This window comes from Lagopus muta, chromosome 1 (genome assembly GCF_023343835.1).
Source record: "Lagopus muta isolate bLagMut1 chromosome 1, bLagMut1 primary, whole genome shotgun sequence".
Taxonomy (NCBI): domain Eukaryota; kingdom Metazoa; phylum Chordata; class Aves; order Galliformes; family Phasianidae; genus Lagopus; species Lagopus muta.
Genome location: NC_064433.1, coordinates 23340641 through 23353017, shown reverse-complemented (window position 1 = coordinate 23353017; position 12377 = coordinate 23340641). Strand labels below are relative to the sequence as shown.

Below are 12377 nucleotides of genomic sequence, written 5' to 3'. Positions count from 1 at the left end.
GTATCGGTGTTAAGCATATTTTATTAAAACATTGAAAGGAGATAACAGCTTTCAGTTTATCTATCTTTGTCATTTGTTTGTTGTGGTTTTCTGTTCGTTTTTTTTTTTTCTCAAGATTTTTTTTTTTCTCTCCTGTTTATGTGTCTTGTTTCAAATTTCTTTCACATATGACTAAGCTGGGTTATCTGAGTGGGAAGGATGAGCAGAAGAGCTTCAAGCTTAAAGACACCCGTTTACTCCATGCTTCCTTTGCATGCCCTATTACTTCTACGCTATTAAACCAGCGCAAGGAGGAATGCTAGGAATGCTATCTTGATGCGAGCTCAATAAAGACGACACTGTTTTCAGGATTTTATGAAAGACATCACGAGAGTTCCTTTTATTCTCCGTGGCCGTCAGAGCGGCACGCACAGCCCGTTCTACCCGCAGACGTGACGCTGCCGGCGGCTGCTGCCATCCCGGCCCCGCAGCGCGGCCCCGGCGGAGCGCTCACTTCCCGTCATCCACACGCCATCTAGCGACGGGAAAAAGGGGGCGGCTTTGCACGGGAGCGGAAAGGAGAGGAGGAGGAAAGGGCTCCCATCCCCGTCCCAGCTCTCGCCTTTCCCAAAGCGGGTAAGAGCCATTTGGATATTGCGGCCAGAACTCCAGAGCGGCTCGGGGCGGCTCGTGAGGAACACCGCCGCACTCCGCTCCCTGGCATTTCACCCCCCCTTTCTCTCTGCTTTTCAGTGAATCGTTCCCCTCCCCTTGAAAGGAGCTAGCGCTGCCCAGGAATCCCCCGGATACCTCACCTAAGCTATCTCTTAAGCCGCCCTCCTCGAAGCACCGATCCCTGCCTGAAGCACCGCCAACTCTGGCGGCCCTGCGCGGCACTGCCGGCGGAGGGCTCGGACCGCGCGATCGCGGCCCCGCAGAGACACGCGCGCACACACGCGAACACACACACACACACACACACACACACATAGAGCACACGGACGCTCCTCGCCGCCGGCGCAGCGGCCCCGGCCCCTTTGTTCCGCCCGCAGAGGGATGCCCGCGCCGCGCCCCCCGCGCCCCGCTCCGACACCGCCCGTCCCCGCGCCCCTCGCCCGCGGGCGGCGGCAGCGCGGCGTGGCTGCGGGAACCCCTCCGCCCCGGCCGCGCCAGGGCCTCGCCGCCACCACCCGCAGCCCCGCGGTAGGGGCAGGGGCAACGGCCGCGCCTCTCGGCAGCCCCGCGCCGCAGGATCCGCGCCCCGGGAACGACGTGCTCCTCCGAGCTGCCAGGCGCGATTACGTTGGTTTTCCCCCCACCCACCCCTTGAACTTGTTGCTTGGCGCTCGGCGGCGGTGGCGGAGGGGGGTGGGGGTGGGGGAAAGGGAAAGCCTTATTATCGATGTCCCTTTGGATGCGATCAAGCTTTCTTAGGAGCAACTACTTCCCCGCCGTTCCCGGCGGGGCGCGGAGATCTAGCGGCAGAGCCCGCATTTCCAAAAGTCTCTATGCAACTGAGCGCTCTCGTCAGACTTTCCCAGGTAGGTGCCGCAGACTGAGCACGGCCGGAGGGATGCGAGAGCAGAACCGAGGGGAAGGGGCGAGAAGCAGGAGGGGGGGGCGCGGGGGGTACGATCCGGCCTCCGAGCCGCGACCTGCCGCACCGGGGCCCCACGCCGCCGCTCTCCTGCCCCGCTCCCGCCCCGGTTTCGCCCTCCGCCGCCCTTTTGGCCGCTGCCGAGGTGCCCCTCGCACCCCGCCCTTTCCTCGCCATCGCCACCGCCGCCCCGCTTCGCATCAGCACCTTCCCTGCCCCTCGCCTCACTACATGCGGAATCCCCCGACCGCTCCCTGCCCCGGGGCGCGCTACCTCGCCCCTTCTGGCGCCCCTCTGTCCTTTGATGCATTTCCTATAGAAAAAAAACTTGCCTTAAAGTTTAATGTTGCCGCCTGGAGCTCCTCCCTCTGCCCCGCCGGCTGCCCCGGCCCCGAGCCCGGGTGAAGAGGAGTCCCCGGGGCGGCGATCAAGGACAGCGAGAGGATTCGTCCCCTGCTGCTCCGCAGCGGCCCGCCCGGCCCAACCCCTCCGCCCCGGCACGGCGAGCGGACCCGCCGCAGCTCTCCCGGCGACGGCTCCGCTGGTGGCCGCGGCCCCGCGCCGACAGCGGGCGGGGAGCGGCGCGGAGAAGGGGCGGGGGGACAGGCTGCATCGCGCGTGGAGAACATCTACTTCCAGGTGGCTGCACCGCTGCACCAGGGCTGCCAACCGGCTCCCGTGGGTAGCGCTTTGTGGATCACAGCTTCCATCCAGGAGCATCGCAAGGACCTTGTATCCAAACGACTTGGCTGCTAGGCAGTTGTAGAAGCCATGAAAACGTTGATCTTCCAAGTGCCCCGATTTATTGTCCTAACTGTTTAACCAGCTCCTGGAAAGGATATTGTGGGGCCAAAAAAAAAAAAAAAAAGAGGAAGAGGGATGAATTAAACAGCCTGGTTAATTATTCTGAAAATCACAGCAATGTTTGAAAATTTGGGAGCCTTGAAAATGTGTGAACTTTTGTATTTTTCTTTTCCTTTTTAGTGGCTTGTCAAGAACTGTCTGTAGATTCACTCTCTCAGCTGTAGTCACTGTTTGGGATCATGGCAGCAGGCGTAGCAGCTTGGTTACCCTTTGCCAGGGCAGCAGCCATAGGATGGATGCCAGTGGCCACAGGTCCCATGCCAGCTGCTCCACGGCAGGAGAGGAAGCGAAGCCAAGACTCTCTGATTGTGCTGAATGTGAGTGGCATCCAGTTCCAGACGTGGCTGGACACTTTGGAGCGCTACCCTGACACCCTGCTCGGCAGTTCGGAGCGGGACTTCTTTTACCACCCTGAGACACAGCAGTACTTTTTTGATCGGGACCCTGACATTTTCCGCCACATTCTCAACTTCTACCGTACTGGGAAGCTCCATTACCCTCGCCAGGAGTGCATCTCTGCTTACGATGAGGAGCTGGCCTTTTTTGGCATCATCCCGGAGATCATTGGTGACTGCTGTTATGAGGAGTACAAGGATCGCCGTCGTGAGAATGCTGAGCGCCTGCAGGATGATGCTGACCAGGATCACGCAGCTGAGAGCTCCCTGCCCTCGATGACAGCTAGGCAGAGGATGTGGCGGGCCTTTGAAAACCCACACACCAGTACGCTGGCTCTAGTCTTCTACTATGTCACTGGTTTCTTTATTGCTGTCTCTGTTATTGCCAATGTGGTGGAGACAGTGCCCTGTGGGGTGAGCCCGGGTCGCATCAAGGAGCTGCCCTGTGGAGAGCGCTATGCTGTGGCTTTCTTCTGTCTGGATACTGCTTGTGTCATGATCTTCACAGTTGAATATCTCCTACGCCTGCTGGCAGCTCCAAGTCGCTACAAATTTGTGCGCAGTGTCATGAGTATCATTGATGTGGTAGCCATCATGCCATATTACATTGGCCTGGTGATGACAGATAATGAGGATGTCAGTGGGGCTTTTGTGACACTAAGAGTCTTTCGCGTCTTCAGGATCTTTAAGTTTTCCCGCCACTCGCAGGGGCTGCGCATCCTGGGCTACACCCTCAAAAGCTGCGCCTCGGAATTAGGCTTCCTTCTCTTCTCACTTACCATGGCCATCATCATCTTTGCCACAGTCATGTACTATGCAGAGAAAGGTTCATCAGCCAGCAAGTTCACCAGCATCCCGGCAGCCTTCTGGTACACCATTGTCACCATGACAACACTGGGGTAAGTGCAGCTGGCGTTTGGTTACAGCCAACATTCCAACAAGTGGGTTGGCAAGAAGGAAAAATGCAAGATTTTATATATATATATATATATATATATATATATATATATATATATTTATAGTAAAAATGAGAGGGTAGTTTTTTTTGCTACACAACTCCATGAATACAGTTCAGCACTTCTTTCTAAGAGTTTCACATATGGAGTTGAGTTAAAAACGTTGCTGAACATTAAAGTAACCCAAACCCCAAAGCTATAGATAAATTAAGAAAACTGATTGGTGTCTTTGCCATTTGCTCTAACATTTTATTTCGGTTTGGCTTTTGAAATGTGAATATTTTATGAAGATCTGTGAGTTATCAGTGCCTTTTTAATAGTGCAATATGTTTGCTGGCAGTACTTGTTACAGTGTTGCCAAAGTATCAATAAGGACAACCCAGGTGCAATATTTTAAGGAGATCATGCATAAAAGGATGCAGGTCTGCCATTTTGTTTGAAGTGATGTGTTGATGTAGACTGGGTATGAAGTTGGATTTTACAAAGTCATTCACTTTTATGAAAATAAAGCAAGTATAGATACCTTAGTTTTCACAAATATGGTTCTTGATGTTACTTGAGAGTCTGGATAGATTTCCTTTGATTTCTGTGTAACTATAACTTGGACTCAAGTAAATGGTGCGTCTTGCTACACTGACCTGTGACAGATTCTGGAAAGTGATCTGAGGAAATGTGAGACATCTATTCGACAGACCAACCTCATGTCTTGAAACATAATTCTAATGACCGTTTGCATTCTTGAAGAATATTAGGAATGTAAAGGTGCTGTTGTTGGAATTAGACCCCAACTGAGAATACTGAAACGATGTGTTGCAGTATTATTTTTTAAACTTTCTTTCTGATACCAGGTCATGTTGTAGCAGCTAATTCGGTGTACCAGGTTGTAAAATGTGTTTGTCTGTATTTCTAACAGGGATTTAGAAGGCTGACTAATTTAAGAAGCTTATTTTGAGATGTAAAATATGAACAATGAAACTGAAAATTGTTGATTCTGTGTAATTTTTTTTAGTTATTTAATAACTACAGTTGTTAAAAGTCAAACTTTTTACTCTCATATAAGAAAAGCCCTTCATTTTATTAATCAAACACTTCACCATATCTTTTGGGACTGTTGAGATTTATGAAATATGTATATTTTTTTAATTTAACAAAATGAAAGTACACTCAAACTATTATGAAAAAGTTGATTTATTATGTGCAATTTAATTCACTTGGGAAATGGACATATAAAATATTGGAAAAGATAAAGGGACTGTGTAATGCCACCACTTTTTACACTGGGCTTTTATCTTCAGCGTGATATAACAAATGAAGATAAATATAGTGCATTGTAAATATTTCATACCACTTGTAAGGGCAAGTTATGCTAAAAAGGAATGACAAGAGCTTTGGGGATTTTAGTCTGCTTTTTAGGTTGCTGGATTTTTTTGGTTTTTGCTTTCTTCTGTTAGTGACAAACTGACAGGACAAACTAACACAAGGAACCAGTTCCAAAGTCCTGTGCTTTCTGATGCTCATTCTTTTTGCCACATCATTTTAACATTTGATGATTTTAACAAGTTAGGTTGTGAGAATTTAGCAATATTCAGGACATAGAATTCTATTATAGAAGAGCAAAAGCTTATCAGTACATACATATTTTTTAATGAAGCATGTTTTTTCAGTAAGTTGTACTCACTATTTTGGACACTGTTTTGACTGTACTTGTCCGTGGTACTGAACAGAATTTTGTCCTAAATAATGTGACCAGTTCATAACTGATTATTACGTGTGTATGATATTTATTAGGTTTTGATACGATTTCTGCATTTCTTTCATGAAATAATGGAAAACTCCAGGTTTTGAGATGTTATACTGGCTACTGATGAGATCTGTTTGCCAAAACTCTTTGAATAATACCTAAGAAGCTGTTTTCAAGTATGTAGCCACGCAATATTTGCATCCTAATGGGAATTAAAAGGGTTAAAAAGAGTACAGACATGCTTGACTCACTTTTGGAGGTCGTTTTCACAGAGAAAGTTCTGAGCGGGTTGCAAAGGGATCCAAGGTTTCACTCTCAGAAGTTCAGGTATGACAGACGTCACAGATTTCTGGGAAATCGTTAATCAGTGCGTAAGCTGGATGATGTTCTTTTGCTAATATCATGATAACCATATAAAGATTATCTTTAAATGTTAAATGTGTATGAATAATTTAAATAGAATTAACACAATAAAAGCTTTGAACTCTTTTCAGTTGATGGAATAATTACACAAAAGGAGAGGGAAAATACAAGAAAAAGCAGTAAGGGTCAGTGAAAGCTGATTGTAATTAGTGCTGCTACCTTTGCTTCTGTGCAAGGTCCTCTCACCCTCTTACTAATATAGAACTCCCATTCATTTTTAATTTTAGTTTTAGCTGCCATATAGGGCTATGTAAATGGCTCTATATGAACTTTTTTTTCTTTTAGGAACAAAATGAGATTAAGTCTTTTATTTTTTTTAATGACAATAATACACAATAGGTTTTGTGAAAAACTACGACAATATACATGACTGTTAATACCAAATAATAGGCTAATACGAAGTTGAGTTTTTGAGTCTTGGTGTCATCCTCCTATTTTGCCATAGAGCAAGGGTACTGAATAAGCGACCTTTGCAATTTGGGGAGTTATTATCATGGAAGCAGAGCTATATTTCTCAGTTCTGCATGATTGCCAAGTAATTAAACTATCTTTTAAAAACATAGATTACATTTTTCTCTGCAAAGTGCCAGTGTCTTCAAATATCACTACAATTTAACCTCCAAGGACATCCCCACTACTAACTGTTCTTGACTGCTCCAGTCAAGTAGTGCATACTTGTACATAGAGTTGTTACGTGAAAGAAAGAAAAATAGGTAAAGAGGAAAGTAAGAGAGAAAAAGAAAGATGTAGAGTAAGTTGATGAGGAGAGTAAGGGAAGATGGAAAGAAGAGAAAAAAGAGAGAAAAAAAGGAGGATAGAAAGAAGGAAGATGTAAATAAAAAGGATTAAGAGATAGAAGGGGCAAAGAGCAAAAGAAGTTATAAAGAGAAATTATAAAGAAAGGAAGAGAGAAAGAAAAGGGAAAGGAAGGAAGGAAGGAAGGAAGGAAGGAAGGAAGGAAGGAAGGAAGGAAGGAAGGAAGGAAGGAAGGAAGGAAGGAAGGAAGGAAGGAAGGAAGGAAGGAAGGAAGGAAGGAAGGAAGGAAGGAAGGAAGGAAGGAAGGAAGGAAGGAAGGAAGGAAGGAAGGAAGGAAGGAAGGAAAGGAGAAACTTTTTGCATATTAGGGTTATATGTATTCTTTTATAAACTGAACTGATTTCAAATTTAAGTTTAGTATTTTATCAGTATTAATTCTATCAAAGTAAAATACAGAACAAGGACAAGAGAATAAAATTGAAAGACATCACAAGGCAGTTTCATGGAGATTTAAGATAACAATGACATCAGAATTTAAGGCCAAAAAGATCAAGAAATGGGATAATGTGCAACATGGCAGAGGAAAAACAAGCTTAGATTTATAGAATTGGGTCTGACAGACTTACATGGGGGCTTGTGAACATCTATACCCATAGTGACACAGTTATGTCACTTTTTGCTGTCACCTCATAACATGATAATAACTTTCCTTTTGCCCTGCCAGTAGCCAACAAAGGATTGAAATAGCTGGTAAGGTTTAGATGGTGTCCGGGTGATGTTTATTCCCAAATCAGGCAGAGCTGTAGTGTACTTTAATACTTCATAAAGATATTATACTTTAAATAGGGAACACGGTGCTCCTTTGCGACTAGTTCCAAAGCAATCTCACTGCTATATTAAACTTTTATATTTATAGAATTTACATTGGGTAGCTTTGTCAGGTCATATAATACATTTGTGGTTGAGCATAATATTTTATTAAGAGAGGCTTAAACACAAGACTATTCATTTATTTGCTTTCATTATGTAAACTAGAGGTATGTCTTCCAGAAACAATAAAGCACCCATTCATTTTCATTATTTGTTAATATAGCCCGTAGTGTATGAGAGATCCCATCTAAGATGTATCAAATTACTTGTACCTAATACTTTATAATCAGGTGACTGGATGTGACAATAGAAAGCTTCAAATAGTGAACAGGGTAACAGGATGATGGATTTTGTTTTTCTGTAAGTTTCATTCTCTTGTCATCACTCCTATTCCATTCTTACCACATCCCTGGGGTATATTCCATCCGTTAGTTTTCTTTGCAGTTCTTTCAAAATACTACTTTCTACAGTCTTCCTGCTTCAGAATTTGCCAGCTGGCTTGGCTCCTTTTCTCCCTAGTTTCAGACAAGTTTAACATTTATGTTAAGACTCCTCTGTTTTGTTTGATTCTGCTTCTTTGTTCCAGAGTCCTCATTCATCCTACCTTTAGATCGAATCTTCCATTCATCATCACTGTCATTCATTCAACCTGAACTTTCCTCATAAGAGGGTTTTTTTTCCCTGACCTTCACCTGATAGATTTTTTTTCTTATGAGCATCATACAATTTCCACAGCACCTCTTTTTTTTCCCAAATGGCACAAACATTATCTGGTTTTCCTTTTCTGCAAGTGCCTTTAGTTTCCAATGGTCTCTGTGTGTTGGTTTGAAAACACCTGTCTCATCAGAACTCGTATTAAAATTATGTATGAGTTAAATAAAATCTAAAAAGAGGGCACAACATTAGAAATCCTTATTTTGTGAATAGTTTAATTAGGAGTTTAGAGATAGGGTAAAGAGGTAAAAAAATAAAGGTAAAGATTGGCAAGAATGGAATATTATTTCTGTATCTCTTACATATTGAGTAATTCTTTTTTGTGTGTGTGTTTCATATTTTCAACCTGATTTCAAACAGCATTTTTATATTTTTACATTCTTGTATGCAACCTAGTGAAGTTTGGATTTTGCAGATGTGTTTGACATCTCTATCTATTTTCTCTTCACAGCAGTGAAATTGCCTGAATCATTAGAATACTATGTAACTGAGGAGGAACAAAGTGTAGTGTAATTACTCTCAAAGTATATTACTAGATATTCAGAAATGGCTCCAGAGAGAAATACTAAAAAAGAAGGGTCATTTAGATGACAATGAAAAAAATTATTTGTTCTTTAATCAGAAGATGGCTCAAACTGTATTTGGCTATTGCTGACTTGACAGAGAACCTGGATCATTATTTTCCTGTTTAGTTGCACTATGGATGAGCTTTCCTGTTTAAAAAATATATATACTGTAGATCTCTTAGAGAAACAGCAGTTAGTTTACTTCACTCATTTCTCTTGATCATGAATTTCCTTGCTTCATTTAAAAAAAGTGTGAAGTTAATACTTAATGAAAAGATGTTTCTGCACAGAATCTATTTATTTTGTCCTTTGGTGGAAATAGATAGAATTTTCTTTCCTTGCAGTTACTGTGAGACAAGAACAACGAGATCTATAGGAACCAGGATGTAGCAAGGAAATACACTGATTTAGGACAGCAGAACAAATCGACTCAGAGAGTAATTATGACTAGCGCCTGACCTATTAATTATGACGTATCATTCACCTAATCCTCATTGAATATTGAGTTTTAGTAAAAGCCCTAAGTAATCAAACCCAAGAAGTTCAAACAGAGTGGCAATCTGTACTTGACTCGCATAATCATGTTCCTGTCTAAGAAGAAATATTTGCTATATAAACGCTACATAAATGTAGTAATACAGTATTACAAATAGTTCTACTGCATGTAAATAAATAGACAGATAGATAGATAGATAGATAGATAGATAGATAGATAGATAGATAGATAGATAGATAGATAGATGGCAGTCTGGAAGCTGAAGCTGTGTTTTGTGAACGCAGAAGCTTATAAATACTGCAGAAATAAGATGATCACCCAAAATAAGTTGGCAGCATCTTGCAGCTGCATGATAGTTAACTTCTCAAATATTTGAAATAAAGTCTAATTGATTATTTTCATTCCCTGAATTTAACACCCCTATGGTCCGCTAGCAGCAATGTTGCTATGCATAGTTTACATCTTGGTAAACTGATGAGAGTAGAATTTCATCAGATAAGTTTTTCGAAAGAGGACTGTAAATAAGAAAATCAGAAATAAAGTTTAGATAGAACTTTATCAAGTTTTGTCAGCTGCCTGACAACAGAGCTGAAAGAATGATAGAAAAAAATCTGTATATTTCTGTTCCTATCATTTATCAGGCAATAGATTTGAGCATAATTTTTATGTATAAGACATAGTTTTTAATGCATCTTTTTTTTCTGCCCTGCTCAGACAGTAGAAGAAATGTTTTTAACTTTGCAAAAAGGCACTTTGAAATGATAACTCTATGCTGCATTTCCTGGAACAATAATGCTTACTGTGCTTGGACTTCAACCTTTATCACAATTAGTGTCCTGAATTCTATCATTATTCCTTAGGGTTGGGTTGTTGTTTTTTTTTTTTTGTGTCTAAAGCATATGACTTTGATCTTACCATGCTTAAGTTAATACCTTTTAATCCTTCTGTTAATTAAAAACTGTAGACTTTGTTTTGATGAAAAAAGTCATTTTCTTCAAAGTTCAGAAAGAAATTGGCATTATTACCAGAGCATAAATATCCAAGAACAGGAATTGTGATAAAATATAAAATAGAGTACTTGGGGTGCAACAAGTGTAAGTATTCCGTAGAAAAATGACTGACAGAGATATTTGCTTATTTGATTTAGGAAGGCTCAGATTAAACCAGAAGCACACATGAAGGTCGGGTGACCAATACATCAATCCTAGAATATTTTAGTTTCAGTACAAGAAAAAAAATCTTCCAATACAATTCAGCTTTATTATAATTCAAATGAGTTTGCTGTATCTTTCTTACAACACAGTGAACAAACTTTCTACATGATTAGAGGGCCTATCATAACGTACTCAGCCAGCATAACAAGAGTTCCTACTGCTGTCAGTTCAGATGCAGTTTTCAGTTAAGTCTGCAATTAAAAAAGCCGACAAAACTTCATGAATGCTATCTGTGTAAACATTAAAGCTTTTTCATGTTATTCATATAAGCAACAATATCCCACGTACTTAGAAAAGTTTCCTTTCTTACATTCTGTAGCAGAATTTTGTTCCCTATTTGTCTGGACGTCTCCATCTTTGGAGCCACTATGCAAATGTACAAAATCCTGCACTGCTATAGAAAGTGGAAGGTTGCCCAAAAAAACCTACAAAGATGCGATTAAAATGAAAAAAAGTAAAATTTAGCATGTTGAAAGTATTTAAAGGCATTTAAGTACCTGGAGAAGCAGATTGGCACCCAGCTTGAATTTCAGAAGAGGCTTAGGTGCTTAGAAACACGAGAGAACACCTGAAAACAACTAAACCAGGAAACTACATAGATAGGTGCCTTAGGAAACATGGTACTGTGTACAAAAGAATAACTGCTATACAAAAAAAAGTACTTTAAAGAGACTTTGGGAATGTCTTGCCCCTATCAAATCAAATAGGTCTTACAAGTGTCTGGTGAAAAATACAATATGTCCCATATTCACGTAGCACAATGGAAGAAAATAGAGTGCTGTGTATATATCATTCTTCAGAAAGAGAAATAAGTAGTTCAAGAAAAAAAAAAAAAAAAAGGTAATGTAACTGAAAGAATAAGGTATCTGAGGGTACTCCATGTTTTGATTCTTATTTTCTGCCTTTTTTCAAACCAACAGTTGAGTGTGAAAAGAGGTGTAAGAAATGTGAGCTATGGCATGCAGATATTGTTAAAATAATGAACATGTTTTTTAGCAATCAAGAACAGAATTATAAAATTGTGTCAGGCAAGAGGGTCCATTTTCTTAATAAAACATCCAGTTGAGAACGTATTGGTTCCAGTAGGTCTCATTCATAATCCATTTATGTTAAGATTCTCGTGTGGGTAAGAGAAAGTAAATTGTAAGTCTCAATTTAGACCACTGCAAATTATCCTCAACTCTGATGTGCTGACAAATGTTTTGTCTTTATTTGGATTTTTTTATGCATGTATTATTTAGATATAATTGGGAGGTTTGAGGAGTAGTTTGCATGCACATACTTTTTTCTTTTTTTTTTCTTTTTTTTTTTGAGTAATATGAGCTTTATAGGCATGTAGGATGTAGTTGTAGATTATTACCTTAGTCCCTGTTTCCAAATGAAACGTTGTATCACATTTCCCTTATTTTCCCTGATTCTTTGTGCAAAATATTATTTTCTTAAGTTAAGCATCTTTTATCAGCTTTGCAGTAAATCTTCATATCAAATATTAATATGCAAGGTAGAACTGCCAGTACTAAGAACACTACTATATATATATTAAATGTAATCTAGAATAACATAATATAAACATTAAAAATGACCTAAAATCTTTACTAAGTATCTAAAGTTGAATGCTTGAGTGTTGAAGACTCAATTTCCTTAGACAGATAAAACTTCCTGTGTTGTAATAAGTATAAACTTCTAGCAACTTACACAGTCTGAGTACTTTGGTAAATTAAAATAAAGTAAGTATATTCTACTACAGTTTTAATTTGCCTTGAAAGAAAAAAAAAGCTCTGAAACTTCATAGAGGTACTTGTACTG

General features: G+C 41.0%; 1 protein-coding gene across 3 annotated transcripts in view; it reads left to right on the top strand.

Annotated features, from left to right (window-relative positions):
- The first annotated feature begins 430 nt into the window (after positions 1–430).
- The window catches only part of KCND2 (potassium voltage-gated channel subfamily D member 2), a 270359-nt gene continuing 258412 nt past the window's right edge, over positions 431–12377 (top strand). Inside the window, exons 1-2 of one of the 3 annotated variants that reach the window (XM_048959086.1) lie at positions 431–615; positions 2561–3734. In XM_048959086.1, the coding sequence (XP_048815043.1) occupies positions 2620–3734 (1115 nt within the window). In that variant the 5' untranslated portion in view covers positions 431–615; positions 2561–2619. Of the gene's footprint in view, positions 616–1370; positions 1521–1909; positions 3735–12377 lie in introns of those variants that run through there. The other 2 variants (XM_048959077.1, XM_048959093.1) reach the window with 2 other exon arrangements.